Source organism: Convolutriloba macropyga, chromosome 8 (assembly GCF_964194025.1).
Source record: "Convolutriloba macropyga chromosome 8, txConMacr16.3, whole genome shotgun sequence".
Lineage (NCBI taxonomy): Eukaryota > Metazoa > Xenacoelomorpha > Acoela > Convolutidae > Convolutriloba > Convolutriloba macropyga.
In genome coordinates, this window is record NC_134475.1 from 54,957,812 (window position 1) to 54,976,040 (window position 18,229).

Sequence of the window (18,229 nt, forward strand, 5' to 3'; positions counted from 1 at the left end):
TTGTTATGTTGCATTTTCAATTGTTCAAAGGTAGAATGAGTTTTCAATTGATTAACTGTGGAACGAGTTTTAAGTTATCAACCTGTAGTGTCAATAGTGGCTATTCAGGGCTTTAATTGTTTTCATGGGTCCTGTAGGTGAAAACTTCTCAATAGATTAAATGTCTATCAAGTTCTTATTTTCAATTTTAGACCTACCATAAATATGAAAGAGAGATATGATTAATATGACGATTAATATGAAGAAATAGAATGAATTTTTTTATGATATTCAATCGTGGGTTTTAGTTTGGGTCCTCTGTTTACCTTTTTTATTCTTTGGGCTTATATAGTTTGTTCGATGATTAGGGCATTGATTTTTGAAAATTCTACTGATATGTCTAACGTCTTGTTTAGTTTTGTTTCTCATCCTGCCACAAAAACCCTTTTAAAAAGCATCCACTCGACAAAAAATGATAGAAAGTAAGTTAATCATTAGCGAAAAACAAATGAGGATTAAACCGCAAACAGCGCCAATTAAGGACCGCTCCCGAACTTGGCTTGGTTATAACAATGATTACGGAAAACTGTGGGTAACTTTCTGTCAGTGTTTTTTGTGCTTGAGACTATAAAAGAATGTAAGTATTAATCGCTCTCGAACAAAGTTAAAAGATATTATTACAGTCGTGTTCCTTTTTAATATGCAAAACTTTTGTTTAAACGTTTTTCTCTTTTTGATTAATATTTAGTCCTTGAATTATTGAGTTTTGCGCCCAAAATTGGTTTTATTTTTAATAGCCGCCTCAGCTTCTCAGCCGGCTATTATAGGGCTCCTAATTCTTTTTTACTTCGTCGTGCTAAGATTTTTGCGTGAAATCTTTTTGACTTCTCTAGGCTAGTTTCACTCTTCGCTCATTCTGCTCAAAGTGCTTTTAGACAGCAGTTGCGCATCAAAGCAATTCAAAATGAACAGAGAACTTTTTTCTTCTAGGTCTTAATTACTATCTCTAATGCTTATTGGTATTGATACCAGCTCTTGCATCGTCTCACTGTGAAACAGGAGTATGTTCAACAACAAAATAACGTCAGAATAGTTCGCACTTTAAAATTGTTTTTCTACAAAAATTATTTTCATTATTAATAGCCGCCCTCATTTTCTCAGCCGGCTATTATAGCGCTCCTATTTTTTTTTACTTCGTCGAATAAAAAAATGTTTCGCTTTACCTCATTTTGCCGCTTTTTCAACATTTTGCGTGATATCTTCTTGACTTCTCTAGGCTAGTTTCTCTCTTCTCTCATTCTGCAAAAAGTGATATTGAACATCAGCTGCTCAGCAAAGCACAGTATAAAAAATTGAAGCAGAAGTAGAAACGGGATAAACCCATAAAGCCCAATTTTAGATGCCCGCTATTTGAACGTCGTCCCGATAAGTCTTAGTTACCATCTCTAATGCTTATTGGTATTGATAGTAGTCCCTGTAGCCTCTCTCTAAGAAACAGAAGTACGTTATGTTCAAGTACGAAATGCCATCAAAATAAATTGGACTTAAAAAATGTTTTTGTACAAAATTTTTTTTTTCAATATCTTCTATTCTTTCAATCCCAATCATGCTTATTGGAATCAACGGCGGCTATTTTCCGGCAATCTGCTGGTTGTGTTTTTTTTCAATCCCAATTGTGGTTAAGGGAATCAACGGTGACTATTTTCCGGCAATCTGCTGTGTAAGTTTAACTATTGAAATCTGAATAGTGGTCCATAATAACGTCTATGGTGAAGTTACTGCTCCTACAAGCTACCTCCCCCTAGAGTGGAATCGAGCCACCATCTATTGTTCGAGAGCAATTCGTTCGACCTTAGTCGAGTACATTTGAACGAAAATTAATAGATAGCCGTCCTCAGCTTCTCAGCATGCCATTACTGTGCTAATATCGAATAAAAATTTGTTTCGCTTTAGCTCATTTTGCCGCTTTTTCGACATTTTGCGTGAATCTTTTGAATTCCTAAGGCTAGTTTCATTCTTCTTAAAGTGCTTTTAAACAGCAGTTGTTCAACCAAGCAATGTAAGATGAACAGAGTCATCAAAACGAACTCAAAAATAGAAACAGGGTAAACGCATAAAGCCCAATTTTGGATGCCCGCTACTTGAAGTTTATTCTTATAAGTTACAATTACCATCTTTAATGCTTATTGTTATTGATACTGGTCCCTGTATCCTCTTATTAAGTAACAGGGGTATGTATAACAGCGAATTGAAATCAAAATAGTTCGCACTTTTAAAAAGATTTTCTTACATCGATCAGTTTTTTTTCCATTTTTTCTGTTCTTTCAATCTCAATCGGGGTTATGGGAATCAATGGAGACTATTTTCCGGCAATCTGACGGGTATGTTTAAAAATTGGTCCTCTCATTTTAACAAATCTCGAAGAGAATCAGATCAAAATGTTAAATGATCCCGTGTAAAAGCAATTGCTTCTAAAAATGGCAATCTGTCACGATTAGTTGGGATTTCTAATTACAGTTGAGACATTGTTAAAAAGTCCATCGATAAAGCTATAATCTATTACAATATCAGTTGGTGAAAATTAATAGTTAATTTAAAAGTTGCCTTCTGTTAAATAGCACTTTGTTAGGCGTTGTTACAACTGTTTCTCTGTTTCTGCTTGCTATGTAAATATGTTGATTTTAAAAAATGTATCATTTTAGCCTGATCTTCTCTACCTTTGCTAGAACAGCCACAGAAAGTACAAGTCATTTGGATTAAATATGGGCTTTTTGGTCATGTGTTGCAGAGTTCTGTATTATCGTGCCCTATCTGTTTGATTCGTTAACTATGAACCAATATTTCAGCAGAAATGAAATCAATCGCTTCAGTTTGAAAATGCCCTGTTAAGTGGCGATGTAAAATTTGCAGTTTACACCTGTATGCTGGTATGATTTAATTAAGCAGACTCATACTAACTCATGGCTATGCAATTTATCAATGAATGTTGTGAAAGTTTTTATTTTGCCCCCAAGATCTTATCAAAAGTTGTTACATACAAAGCGGTGGTAGAACCTCAACGTTATTGAAAAATTCAAATCCTAGCTCGATCTCTGCTGAAGTTTTGGTGTAGCTTACGGTCTCTGTTTATCTTTCTGCATGATTCCTTGCATGTTGTGACGTGTTGTAGATTGCCGCCAAGTATAACATTGACCCCAAGAACAAGGCTCTAGTTCAAGCCTTGTCCAGCCAAGCTGTAAGTACCTCCCACTATTCTGTGCGATGAAGCAATTTACTAGTTTAATACATACCAAACTCGAGTGGCCAATTTTAACAGTCTGTCTGAATTTTGCTTGTTTTTAATACTCAAATATTGTACAAACGATATAATTAACTGACGTTTGATTCATCAATGTATATTGCTTTGGAAATCGAAACGTTATTGCTTTGTTGCAAATGTAGCCTTGACTGCTTTCACTTTCTGTCTTTCGACATATGTCATGAATGAATTAGGTTTCAAGTCTTGAAATTTAACGAAGTGTTCTCTTTAGGATCTCCGGGCTGTTATTGACTCACAAGATAAAATAATAAAGAAGCTTCGCAGACAATCTAAAGCTGGATCGACGGGAAAGTCATCAGACGATGAAAGTGGATCCAGAAAGAGCGACACGCCATCTGGGTCGCCTCTGGCGGGTCGGGGTTCAATGGCGGGAACGAACAGCATTGTAGCTGCAAATGGAACCCATTTGAACAGGAAAGGTAGCATGCATCAACAGACGTTCCATGGGATGTTGTCGTATACGAAGAGCGATGAACAGTCGTTGGTACGAAACTTGATTATCGACCTGAAACCAGTAGTTGCAGCTACTATGATGCCGAACTTACCGAGTTACGTCATCTTGATGTGCATCAGGCATTGCGATCACCTAAATGACGACTTTAGAGTGAGGTCGCTTCTGCATGAGGCAATTGTGGGCGTTAAGAAGGCGATTAAGAAGAGGTTCGATGATGCGGAGAATGTTACTTTGTGGCTGTCCAATTGTGTGATGTTGTTGCAATTGTTGAAGCAGTATAGTGGAGAAGAGGTATGTATTAATTATTTTTTTTTTGGGGGGTGGGGGGGGGGGGGGGAGGGTGCGCCCACCCAATGGCCTTTGTCTGACTCATTTTAATTGCTCTCAAACGAGATTTGAAGCAATTACTGTAAAGGTGTGTTTTGAAGAACTCGGAGAGGCGTTTTGGTATTCTAGTGGTTAATAGCCGCCCTCTTCTCAGCCGGCTATTATAGCGCTCCTATTTTTTACAATTCAAAGAATTTGAATTGTATTGGGGCGCTGTCTTTTTTTTAAGATCTGTTCACACATTTTCATGATTTTTGAAGTCAAATTGGAGTAGTGATTTTGGTCACGCCGAAACAGGAAGTGGAGCGAAAAAGCGAGTGGTTTTGCGGCGTGAATTGTTTTCGCTCTAATTTTAAAGTAGACTGAGAAAACGGTGTTTGAACAAAAATTCGCTTTCTCGCTAGTGGTTTTTTGTTCACATGCGGCAATTTCACTGATTTTTACTGTTTTTTCGATTTTTTGGATCGGATTTTTTTCTAAATGATTGTCCCAATCTATTCATAGTCCGTTCAAGGTCTAGTTTTCTGTTTAGTCAATGAAAATTCTTTGAATTGTGCGTCAGGACTTGTCCTGCTATGTTTTTTTTACTTCGTCGAATAAAAAAATGTTTCGCTTTACCTCATTTTGCCGCTTTTTCAACATTTTGCGTGATATCTTTTTGACTTCTCTAGGCTAGTTTCTCTCTTCTCTCATTCTGCTAAAAGTGATTTTGAACATCAGTTGCTCAGCAAAGCAATTCAAAATGAACAGAGTCAGTATAAAAAATTGAAGTCAGAAGTAGAAACGGGATAAACCCATAAAGCCCAATTTTAGATGCCCGCTATTTGAACGTCGTTCCTATAAGTCTTAGTTACCATCTCTAATGCTTATTGGTATTGATAGTAGCCTCTCTCTAAGAAACAGAAGTGCGTTATGTTCAACTACGAAATGCCATCAAAATAAAATGGACTTTAAAATTGTTTTTGTACAAAAATCTTTTTTTTTCAATATCTTTTCTTTCAATCCCAATCATGCTTATTGGAATCAACGGCGGCTATTTTCCGGCAATCTGCCGGGTATGTTTCACGATTCGAAAAGGAGTATTGGTATTGAATTTTGACCGCTTCCTTTTCTATCATTGACTTCTGTTTTGAGTGTCAACTTCTGTTTTCGAACAAGGGACCCTTTAACAGTACATCCTCCCAATTCAAACTACGCCCACCTGCCCACACCCCGCCTACTCGTTGAATTTTAAAAAGACTTCCTATAGTTTTTTGGTTATTCATAGCCGCCGTCAGCCTCTCAACGGCTATTATTGAGGCGCTCTCCTTTTTTACAATTCAAAGAATTTAAATTGTATTGGAAGGCTGTCTGTTTTTAAGATCTGTTCCAACATTTTGGAAGTCATGGATTTTTGGAAGTCAAATTGGAGTAGTGATTATAGTCACGCCGAAACAGGAAGGGGAGCGAAAAAGCGAGTGGTTTTGCGGCGTGAAATTTTTTACTCTAATATTAAGGTAGAGTGAGAAAACGGTGTTTGAACAAAGAATTCGCTTTCTCGCTAGTGTTTTTTGCTCATATGCGGCATTTTGACATTGATTTTTCTGGTTTTTTTTTCGATTTTAGGATCGGATTTTTTTAATGGTTTCCCCAATCCATTCATAGTTCATTCTATGCCTAATTTTTTGTTTCAGCCAAATTTCTCTTTCTCGCTAGTGGTTTTTGTTCACATGTGGAATTTTTACACTGATTATCAGTTTTTTGTAAATTTTTTGATCTGTTTTTTTAGAAATGGTTTCGCCAATTAACTCATAGTCCGTTGTAGGTCTAATTTTTGTTTAGTTAATGAAAATTCTTTGAATTGTACGCCAGGACTTGTCCTGCTATGTTTATTAATTCGCGTTGCCTTTTGATCACGTTTTTCGTTTTACATATATCACGATTTTCACGTTTGACTTCTGATTTACTTCACTCACTGTTTCAACTGAATGGATTTTATTTTTTTTCAGGCATTCAATTACACAATGTGGCGAATACTGCCAAAGTGTAAAGATCAAAAGCAAAAGACAGGATAAACCGATAAAGCCCGGTCATTAAGTCATTAATAGCTGCACAGCGATAGCTTGGGCTATTATTGGCCCTCTCTTGGTTCTTATTTCGTCGTCAAGATTTTTGTGACGACCATATGACGACACAACCACTTCAAATTTCCGTTTTGTTCATTCGTTGATGCAGTTTCAACCGAATTGCGCGCGTGGTCATTTTTCACTCTAAGTGGAGCGAGTTTTTTTGTTCATTCGCCTGATTAAATTTTTGGTCACACGTGACTTACCTCCCTCTCAAAATGACTTCCGCTCTCTGAAATTGACTTCTTTAAATTTAGTTCAAAGAGGTGAGGTCAAGTGAGTGTATGTCACACTAATTGAAGGTTATCGAAGCAGCAATTAGTTATACATATTAATGATCAAGATATAACATCTCATCATTAAATGAAAAATTCCTTTTTTTGTCTTTCTTTTACTATCTTTTTGAGATCGCAGAGCTACAAAGCCATTGCGGCTAATTTCTGCTGCCAGCTATATTCAAGAATTAGGTTATAGAAGTCCATTAGAATGTTTGCTAGCTGACATGGGTATTAAGCTTATTAGCTCTCAATTTAAAAGCTGAATTACGTATATTTTTGGAATCAACTGAAACTGCACGCCAATTTAGACCATTTTTTGATACTGAAAAAAGAACAGAAAAATTGGTCAATTCATCTCTTCTTTGTTTCTGTGTCAATCCTGATGTGAATCAAGCGCGTCAATGGCGGCTATTTTCCCGCTATCTGCTGGCTATGTTTTTTTTTGTTATTAATATAATTTAATTTTTATAGTTCTTAATTTTGTCCTCAAGATTTTTGTTACCAGCAGATGAGGGCGCGATCACTTCAAATCTGCTTTTTATTTATAATGATTTACCTTCCTCAAAAATGACTTCCTCACTCTGAAATTGACTTTTCTTTTATTTAATTCAATTAGATAAGGTCAAGCTGTAAGGTCAAGGTAAAAATAGATTCCTTATCCAAATATAGTTAACTCGACTTTTAATAAGACTTTTCGTTATGGTCTTTCTTTTACTTTCATTTTCAGACTGTAGGTCTACGAAGCTATTACTGCTATTTGCTGTCAATACTCCATCTATGTCGTCTCTTTTCCACCGTTCTTATTTAGCGAGGGTTTGTTTTACTGCTCTCGAACGAAGTTTGAGGCAATTGTTGTTAATGTGTTGGTATTTTTGTGCAAAATTTCTTGATCCTCTTTAAGCTTCTGTTCTAGTACATTTTGTGATTTCAAGCTACTTTTTCAAGCTTCAATTGTTCATTTGGTTGGATTAAATTTGCTCTCATTCTGAATTGAAGTTTGACTAATATAAAAGTGATTGTTAGCGGTTGAGCAACAAAGCAGTTGTAGCTTAGTGTTTAAGATGTACTATCCTGCATGTGGCGGGTTTGAACTCTTATCAGGTCCCTGTTATAGAACAAAACATCTTCTTAGCTACATCGCTGTTTTGAATATCACTCCTCTGTCGTTCGAGTCGAATTTATCCGACGTAAATTGGTTTTTTTTAGAGATGTTTCAGGACCTTTGTAGTCGTCTCCGGTATTCTGTCTGTTTTTAAACAAAATTTTTACCTGACCATTCCGGTCTAGAATATTCGAGTAGAATTCTCGAGTTGCTCAGGCAAACGCGATTATGAGGTTGTCTAGCAGAAAGACATGATACCCGACTAGTTAATCTTTTGTGTTAATACGGCGGAGTTAGGGTGTTCGAGCTCAGCCGTGGTCGAATTTCCTTTGCACCCTTGAAAAATTGAGCAGGCTACAGCCCTCTGAATTTATTGGCCGCGCATGTCGCTCGAGAATATTATTTCCGACTTCCGACGTTTTTGGGTTTGTTTCTTTCTCTTGAACGAAGTTGAAGCATTTATTGTAAATATGTTTGTTTTTATTAACTTGAAGTGTTGTATTGGTTTTATACAGGTTTTCACGATTCAAATAGTATTAGTATTGAATTTTGGCCTTTCTTTTTGGTTATTAACATCTGTTTTGATGGTCGACTTTTGTTTCCGAACAGGAGACTTTAACAGTAGTTTAGTTTCTAATACATAGTAATTGAAAACTGTAGAGATCATTCTACGTCATGTTGATGTTTTCTTCCCCTCAACAGAGCATCCTGAGCATCCTTTTAATTCAAATTACCCTCAACTTCTTAAGTTTTTGATTTTGATTTTTTTCTTACTATGATTTCTTCACTGTAGTTTTTATAATTTCGTTGTCAAGATTTTTGTTACGACCATATAGGCACAATAACTTCACTGCTTTTCATTCATTTTTTCGTGCATTTTATCTGAATCGCTTGCTGGGCGTCCAAATATACTTAACTCGACTTTTAATAAGACTTTTCGTTTTGGTCTTTCTTTTACTTTCATTTTCAGACTGTAGGTCTACGAAGCTATTACTGCTATTTGCTGTCAATACTCCATCTATGTCGTCTCTTTTCCACCGTTCTTATTTAGCGAGGGTTTGTTTTACTGCTCTCGAACGAAGTTTGAGGCAATTGTTGTAAATGTGTTGGTATTTTTGTGCAAAATTTCTTGATCCTCTTTAAGCTTCTGTTCTAGTACATTTTGTGATTTCAAGCTACTTTTTCAAGCTTCAATTGTTCATTTGGTCGGATTAAATTTGCTCTCATTCTGAATTGAAATTTGACTGATATAAAGGTGATTGTTAGCGGTTGAGCAACAAAGCAGTTGTAGCTTAGTGTTTGAGATGTACTATCCTGCATGTGGCGGGTTTGAACTCTTATCAGGTCCCTGTTATAGCAACAAAACATCTTCTTAGCTACATCGCTATTTTGAATATCACTCCTCTGTCGTTCGAGTCGAATTTATCCGACGTAAATTGGTTTTTTTTAGAGATGTTTCAGGACCTTTGTAGTCGTCTCCGGTATTCTGTCTGTTTTTAAACAAAATTTTTACCTGACCATTCCGTTCTAGAATATTCGAGTAGAGTTCTCGAGTTGCTCAGGCAAACGCGATTATGAGGTTGTCTAGCATAAAGACACGATACCCGACTAGTTAATCTTTTGTGTTAATACGGCGGAGTTCGGGTGTTCGAGCTCAGCCGTGGTCGAATTTCCTTTGCACCCTTGCGGTTCTTTCTCTTCAACGAAGTTGAAGCATTTATTGTAAACATGTTTGTTTTTATTAACTTGAAGTGGTGTATTGGTTTTATACAGGTTTTCAGGATTCAAATAGTATTAGTATTGAATTTTGGCTTTTCTTTTTGGTTATTAACATCTGTTTTGATGGTCGACTTTTGTTTCCGAACAGGAGACTTTAACAGTAGTTTAGTTTCTAGTACATAGTAATTGAAAACTGTAGAGATCATTCTACGTCATGTTGATGTTTTCTTCCCCACAACAGAGCATCCTCAGCATCCTTTTAATTCAAATTACCCTCAACTTCTTTGGTTTTTGGTTTTGATTTTTTTCTTACTATGATTTCTTCACTGTAGTTTTTATAATTTCGTTGTCAAGATTTTTGTTACGACCATTTAGGCACAATAACTTCACTGCTTTTCATTCATTTGTTCATGCTTTTTATCTGAATCGCTTGCTGGGCGTCGTTTTTCACTCTTAGGGGAGCGAGTTTTTGTTCATTCGTGTGATTCAATTTTTGGTCAATCGTGACTTACCTTACTCGCAAAAAGACTTCCTCACTCTGAAATTGACTTTTGTTTCCTTTAATTAAAAGAGAGCAGGTCAAGTGATAAGGTCAGGGTAAAAACAGATTCTTAATCCAAATATAGCATCTCGGCATTTAAAAGTTTTCGTTTTTGGTATGTTTCTTTTACTTTCATTTTTCGACTTCAGAACTATGGAGCTATTGCTGCTATTTGATGGCAGTCTTCCAGACATGTCTTCTCTTTTCCACTGCTTTTATTTTGCAACGGTTTGGTTAATATTTCTCGAACGAATTTTGAGGCAATTGTTAAAAACGGGTTTGTCTATTTACGAAAATTTTTTTTGATCATTTTTGAGCTTTTCTTCTAGAACATTCTGTGAATAGTGACTTTATTGAGCTTCACTTTTCCTTTTGGAGTTATTGCATTTGCTCTCATTCTGAATTGAACTTTGTGTAAAAGCGATTGTTTGCGGTTGAGCAACAAAACAGTTGTAGTTTCGTGTTTATGATGTACTATCCTGCATGTCGCGAGTTTCAACTCTTATCAGGTCCCTGTTATAGCAAGAAAAAGTTCTTAGCTACATCGATATATTGAGTATCACTCCGCTGCCGTTTGAATGGAATTTATCCGACGTAAATTGGTTTTTTAAATGTTCCAAGACCTTTCTATTCGTTTCCGGTATTCTGTCTGTTTTCAGGCAAAATTCGTACCTGACCATTCCGTTCTAGAACTTTTATTCGAGTAGAATTCTCGAATTGCTCAGACGAACGCAATTATGTGGTTGTGTAGCATAAATACGTGGTACCCGACTTGTTAATCTTTTGTGTTAATACGGATTGTGTTAATACGGAGGAGTTCGTGGGGTTCGAATTCAGCCTTGGTCGAAATTCTTTCAAATTCACTCGAAATTCTTTCATAAACAATTGTGCAAGCTAAAGCCCTCGGAATTAAATAGCCGCGGATGTTTCTCAAGAGCATTTTGTCCGACTTTTGCTGGTTTGTGTTTTATTGCTCTCTAACGAAGTTTGATGCACTGATTGTAAACGTGTCAGCTTTTTTATGCAAAATTGTTGCTTGACCGTTTTTGCGCTTTTGTTCAAGAACAATATTTGACTTCTTAAGCGAATTTTCACACTTTAGTTTTTGTGTTTTGAGTGCTCTCACTTGCTGATTGATTGTCGCTAGTATAAAAGCTATTGTGGTCGGTTGAGGATCAAAGCCGTTGTAGATTAGTAGTTAAGATTTTGGACTGCTATCCTGGAGGTCGGGGGTTTGAACCTTATGAGGTCGGAGTTCTTGCTTCCATGAAAATTTTCTAAGCTACACCCCTGAATTAAATTGCCACCCGCTTGTCGTTCGAGAGCCGTTCATCCGACCTTAGTGGGTTTTTAATAGTCGCCCTCATCTTTTCAGCAGGCTTTTCTATCTTTAGTGGCCATCAAATCCTTTTCAAGTCTTGGACGTTAGTGAATGGATCTACGTAAGTGGATCAAATTTGTCTGTCATTGTAGAATTTTAGCGTTTTCGCAATGATTATATTTTCGTTTAATTAGTTTTTTTATTTTAGTTTCTCAAATTTTGACTTGTTTGTCTTTTTAGCTGAAATTGTTCGATTGATCCGCTGGTCAGATACAGTAGTTTTGAGGTTTTCATTCAATTCTTTGGATTGTATTTCAGCACTTTTTCATGCTATTTTTATTTACTACGTCGAATAAATATTTAGTTCTTCTTACCTCATTTTGCCGCTTTTTCGACATTTTGCGCGACTTCTCTAGGCTAGTTTCATTGTTCGCTCATTCTGCTCAAATTGCTTCTAAACAGCAGTTCCTCAGCAAAGCAATCTAAAATGAACAGAATGAGTATCAAAACACGGAATCAAAAATAGAAACTGGATGAACCCATAAAGCCCAATTTTAGATGTCCGCTACTTGAAGTTTGTTCTTAGATACCATCTCTAATGTTTATTGGTAGTGATACTAGCTCGTGTATCTTCTCATTAAGTATAGGAGTATGTCTAGCAACAAAATGAAATCAAAATAGTTCCCACTTCAAAAAGAATTTTTCTTACAACAATCGGTTTTCATTTTTTTCTGTTCATTCAATCCCAATCGTGGTTGTGGGAATCTTTTGCTGCTATTTCCCGGATATCTGCTGGGTATGTTTTAGTTTTGCTATCCGAGCCTTTTATGAAGATCCAAAAGTGTCTTGACTGTCTTTGGTTGCTTAAGCTCACCGTAATTATGCATATAATAAAAGTCTATTAATGTGCAATATGCCGCTTCATTTCTTCCTGCTAAGTATTTTTTCATTATGATTTGATGGTTCTACTTTTTTTCAGTGCATATCTTAAACCCTTATCATTTTACATGTATCATTTTACTCGGCAAATTAGCCGTCTACAGGACATGCATTTTTCTCAGAATTAAGCTGAGAGTTTAGTCTTGTGTTCGGAAGTGATAGTTTTATATCAAGGGCAACTGAGGCATGGTCGACTTTTGTTTCCGAACAGGAGACTTTAACAGTAGTTTAGTTTCTAATACATAGTAATTGAAAACTAGAGATCATTCTACGTCATGTTGATGTTTTCTTCCCCTCAACAGAGCATCCTGAGCATTCTTTTAATTCAAATTACCCTCAACTTCTTTAGTTTTTGGTTTTGATTTTTTTCTTCCTATGATTTCTTCACTGTAGTTTTTATAATTTCGTTGTCAAGATTTTTGTTACGACCATATAGGCACAATAACTTCACTGCTTTTCATTCATTCGTTCGTGCATTTTATCTGAAACTCTTGCTGGGCGTCCAAATATACTTAACTCGACTTTTAATAAGACTTCGTTTTGGTCTTTCTTTTACTTTCATTTTCAGACTGTCGGTCTACGAAGCTATTACTGCTATTTGCTGTCAATACTCTATCTATGTCGTCTCTTTTCCACCGTTCTTATTTAGCGAGGGTTTGTTTTACTGCTCTCGAACGAAGTTTGAGGCAATTGTTGTAAATGTGTTGGTATTTTTGTGCAAATTTTTTTGATCCTCTTTAAGCTTCTGTTCTAGTACATTTTGTGATTTCAAGCTACTTTTTCAAGCTTCAATTGTTCATTTGGTCGGATTAAATTTGCTCTCATTCTGAATTGAAGTTTGACTGATATAAAGGTGATTGTTAGCGGTTGAGCAACAAAGCAGTTGTAGCTTAGTGTTTGAGATGTACTATCCTGCATGTGGCGGGTTTGAACTCTTATCAGGTCCCTGTTATAGCAACAAAACATCTTCTTAGCTACATCGCTATTTTGAATATCACTCCTCTGTCGTTCGAGTCGAATTTATCCGACGTAAATTGGTTTTTTTAGAGAGGTTTCAGGACCTTTGTAGTCGTCTCCGGTATTCTGTCTGTTTTTAAACAAAATTTTTACCTGACCATTCCGTTCTAGAATATTCGAGTAGAGTTCTCGAGTTGCTCAGGCAAACGCGATTATGAGGTTGTCTAGCATAAAGACATGATACCCGACTAGTTAATCTTTTGTGTTAATACGGCGGAGTTCGGGTGTTGGAGCTCAGCCGTGGTCGAATTTCCTTTGCACCCTTGCGGTTCTTTCTCTTCAACGAAGTTGAAGCATTTATTGTAAACATGTTTGTTTTTATTAACTTGAAGTGGTGTATTGGCTTTATACAGGTTTTCACGATTCAAATAGTATTAGTATTGAATTTTGGCTTTTCTTTTTGGTTAATAACATCTGTTTTGATGGTCGACTTTTGTTTCCGAACAGGAGACTTTAACAGTAGTTTAGTTTCTCATACATAGTAGTTGAAAACTGTAGAGATCATTCTACGTCATGTTGATGTTTTCTTCCCCTCAACAGAGCATCCTGAGCATCCTTTTAATTCAAATTACCCTCAACTTCTTAAGTTTTTGATTTTGATTTTTTTCTTACTATGATTTCTTCACTGTAGTTTTTATAATTTCGTTGTCAAGATTTTTGTTACGACAATATAGGCACAATAACTTCACTGCTTTTCATTCATTCGTTCATGCGTTTTATCTGAATCGCTTGCTGGGCGTCGTTTTTCACTCTTAGGGGAGCGAGTTTTGTTCATTCGTGTGATTCAATTTTTGGTCAATCGTGACTTACCTTACTCGCAAAAAGACTTCCTCACTCTGAAATTGACTTCTGTTTCCTTTAATTAAAAGAGAACAGGTCAAGTGATAAGGTCAGGGTAAAAACAGATTCTTAATCCAAATATAGCATCTCGGCATTTAAAAGTTTTCGTTTTTGGTATGTTTCTTTTACTTTCATTTTTCGACTTCAGAACTATGGAGCTATTGCTGCTATTTGATGGCAGTCTTCTAGAGATGTCTTCTCTTTTCCACTGCTTTTATTTTGCAACGGTTTGGTTAATATTTCTCGAACGAATTTTGAGGCAACTGTTAAAAACGGGGGTGTCTTTTTACGAAAATTTTTTTTGAGCTTTTCTTCTAGAACATTCTGTGAATAGTGACTTTATCGAGCTTCACTTTTCCTTTTGGAGTTACTGCATTTGCTCTCATTCTGAATTGAACTTTGTGTCTAATGTAAAAGCGATTGTTTGCGGTTGAGCAACAAAACAGTTGTAGTTTCGTGTTTATGATGTACTATCCTGCATGTCGCGAGTTTCAACTCTTATCAGGTCCCTGTTATAGCAAGAAAAAGTTCTTAGCTACATCGATATATTGAGTATCACTCCGCTGCCGTTTGAATGGAATTTATCCGACGTAAATTGGTTTTTTAAATGTTCCAAGACCTTTCTAGTCGTTTCCGGTGTTCTGTCTGTTTTCAGGCAAAATTCGTACCTGACCATTCCGTTCTAGAACTTTTATTCGAGTAGAATTCTCGAATTGCTCAGACGAACGCGATTATGTGGTTGTGTAGCATAAATACGTGGTACCCGACTTGTTAATCTTTTGTGTTAAAACGGATTGTGTTAATACGGAGGAGTTCGTGGGGTTCGAATTCAGCCTTGGTCGAAATTCTTTCAAATTCACTCGAAATTCTTTCATAAACAATTGTGCAAGCTAAAGCCCTCGGAATTAAATAGCCGCGGATGTTTCTCAAGAGCATTTTGTCCGACTTTTGCTGGTTTGTGTTTTATTGCTCTCTAACGAAGTTTGATGCACTGATTGTAAACGTGTCAGCTTTTTTATGCAAAATTGTTGCTTGACCGTTTTTGCGCTTTTGTTCAAGAACAATATTTGACTTCTTAAGCGAATTTTCACACTTTAGTTTTTGTGTTTTGAGTGCTCTCACTTGCTGATTGATTGTCGCTAGTATAAAAGCTATTGTGGTCGGTTGAGGATCAAAGCCGTTGTAGATTAGTAGTTAAGATTTTGGACTGCTATCCTGGAGGTCGGGGGTTTGAACCTTATGAGGTCGGAGTTCTTGCTTCCATGAAAATTTTCTAAGCTACACCCCTGAATTAAATTGCCACCCGCTTGTCGTTCGAGAGCCGTTCATCCGACCTTAGTGGGTTTTTAATAGTCGCCCTCATCTTTTCAGCAGGCTTTTCTATCTTTAGTGGCCATCAAATCCTTTTCAAGTCTTGGACGTTAGTGAATGGATCTACGTAAGTGGATCAAATTTGTCTGTCATTGTAGAATTTTAGCGTTTTCGCAATGATTATATTTTCGTTTAATTAGTTTTTTTATTTTAGTTTCTCAAATTTTGACTTGTTTGTCTTTTTAGCTGAAATTGTTCGATTGATCCGCTGGTCAGATACAGTAGTTTTGAGGTTTTCATTCAATTCTTTGGATTGTATTTCAGCACTTTTTCATGCTATTTTTATTTACTACGTCGAATAAATATTTAGTTCTTCTTACCTCATTTTGCCGCTTTTTCGACATTTTGCGCGACTTCTCTAGGCTAGTTTCATTGTTCGCTCATTCTGCTCAAATTGCTTCTAAACAGCAGTTCCTCAGCAAAGCAATCTAAAATGAACAGAATGAGTATCAAAACACGGAATCAAAAATAGAAACTGGATGAACCCATAAAGCCCAATTTTAGATGTCCGCTACTTGAAGTTTGTTCTTAGATACCCTCTCTAATGTTTATTGGTAGTGATACTAGCTCGTGTATCTTCTCATTAAGTATAGGATTATGTCTAGCATCAAAATGAAATCAAAATAGTTCCCACTTCAAAAAGAATTTTTCTTACAGCAATCGGTTTTCATTTTTTTCTGTTCATTCAATCCCAATCGTGGTTGTGGGAATCTTTTGCTGCTATTTCCCGGATATCTGCCGGGTATGTTTTAGTTTTGCTATCCGAGCCTTTTATGAAGATCCAAAAGTGTCTTGACTGTCTTTGGTTGCTTAAGCTCACCGTAATTATGCATATAATAAAAGTCTATTAATGTGCAATATGCCGCTTCATTTCTTCCTGCTAAGTATTTTTTCATTATGATTTGATGGTTCTACTTTTTTTCAGTGCATATCTTAAACCCTTATCATTTTACGTGTATCATTTTACTCGGCAAATTAGCCGTCTACATGACATGCATTTTAATCAGAATTAAGCTGAGATTTTAATCCCGTGTTCGGAAGTGATAGTTTCATATCAAGTCCCACGGGCCATATCTTAAACCCTTATCTTTTTACGTGTATCATTTTACCCGGCAAATTAGCCGTCTACATGACATGCATTTTTCTCAGAATTAAGCTGAGAGTTTAATCTTGTGTTCGGAAGTGATAGTTTCATATCAAGGGCAACTGAGGCATGGCCATGGCTCGAGAGGCATGAACAAATTATTATAGTGCCATTGTTAATAGTACAAGTTTTGTAAAGGATTAAAATCGGGATGAAATGACGGAGGGTTGAAGGAATCGGTGTAAATTGATTGGGGGTTAAACAAATAGCGGTGAAAAAGTGGAACATCATTTTGATATTGTTGCTGCCAAATGTTTTGGATGATGAAAACCAGCCTCCACCGTATTGAAAGTCCACTAGTCGTTCGAAAAAAGTTAAATCTACCCGAATGTGAGGTCTTCGATCAATTGTTTTGGAATTGAGACATAAGAAGTGTTTATAGTGTGACTGTGGAATTTATCGGGGTTCTAATATGTTTAGATCTACATGAGCAAGAACTCAGATGCACAAAACCAACAGTGTCTGCGTAACTTTGATCTCACGGAGTACAGAAACATCATTCACGACCTTGCCATCCAGATCTACCAGAACCTTGTGCGAATTGTGGACTCAAAATTACAGCCTATGATCGGTTAGAGGCTTTGAAAAGAGCAATTGTTCTCTGCAAATTAGTAGTTTGGCGTAATTAATGTCAGTCGCGTAGAAAGAGAGTAGCGATCCAGATATGATACTTGCTAACTGCAGTTGAAACTTCCAGTACAAGTTTCGTTTCAGTGAGAACAAATTTTTATCTAAACCTATTTGCATGGGGTTTGGGTGGGGCTGGCAGCGCTCTTAGCTGATTTGTGCTTTAACCGCGCAGTTCTTTCGATTTCAGCCTTAAGGTTGCAGCCCTCGGATTTTAGAGTTCGGTATTATCGATTGCAGCAAGCAATTATCACACCTGGTTTGCTGCAGTAGCAAAATTAGATGCATCTTTTTTTCCGAGAGCATTGTTGTGCTCCACAAATACACGCGGCATGTTAAAAAGGTTACTATTTCTCCTTGGGGTTAGTTAGTTAAATCAATGCTTTTATTTACAAATCATGTTCTAATCACACCTCCCTTTTTGTGGTACAATATTACAGCGAAGTGTGGTGCCTGTTTCAGATTTTTGAAGTAGAAAACAGTAACTGTGTGACGTAACATGAGCGCATTGTGTATCTATGTACGCGTAGGCAAGAAATCTAAATTCAGGATACGAAGTGTCTGATTTAAACTTATTTTTCCAGGTTTTTGTACACTAAATAGAGTAAAAATTGCATCTATTAAGTAAACAAAGGCTGGTATATAGCGCTATTGTTAGTCCTTGACGTAAAAAAAAAACAAATTTAGTTCATTCTACTGCTTGAGGCAGCAGAGGTTAAAATGATGCAATCTCTATATATTAAATGATCAAATCGTAGTTCAAAAAATCAATTTAATCCCTTTGCTCTCTTAAGACTTTTGAAGAGGGTTGCGTTTTAAGCAAATATTTCAAGTGCTGCTGCATTTATACTTTATATGGAACACTTCGCTATCCGATCAGTAATGAATGAACGAATGCATCTAAGAGTGACAAATCGGAATTTACATGTGCTATATTGTCTGTGTAAATCTAAATGTTATTTGTTCCTCAAGTATTACGTAAGATTTCATACCTTGTGTTATCGTATACAGGTAGTGTAATGTTTTCACATCTTCCCCTCTCCCTTTTCGACGCCTAGTGTTGAACCAATTTTGTATAATGAGTATCAGATGTATCGATCAATCCTTTTTCTCTCAATGAACCTTACCACTCTCCTATTATTCTCA

At 36.4% G+C, this 18,229-nt stretch overlaps 1 protein-coding gene across 6 annotated transcripts in view; it reads left to right on the forward strand.

Annotated features, from left to right (window-relative positions):
- LOC142344835 (unconventional myosin-Va-like) overlaps positions 1-18,229 on the forward strand; it is a 380,102-nt gene that overhangs the window by 342,217 nt on the left and 19,656 nt on the right. For 5 of the 6 annotated variants that reach the window (XM_075396823.1, XM_075396827.1, XM_075396826.1 and 2 more), the window contains 3 exons: positions 3,149-3,214; positions 3,510-4,043; positions 16,877-17,027. In XM_075396823.1, coding sequence (XP_075252938.1) covers positions 3,149-3,214; positions 3,510-4,043; positions 16,877-17,027 — 751 coding nt within the window. The remainder of the gene's footprint in view (positions 1-3,148; positions 3,215-3,509; positions 4,044-16,876; positions 17,028-18,229) is intronic. The other variant, XM_075396825.1, reaches the window with a different exon arrangement.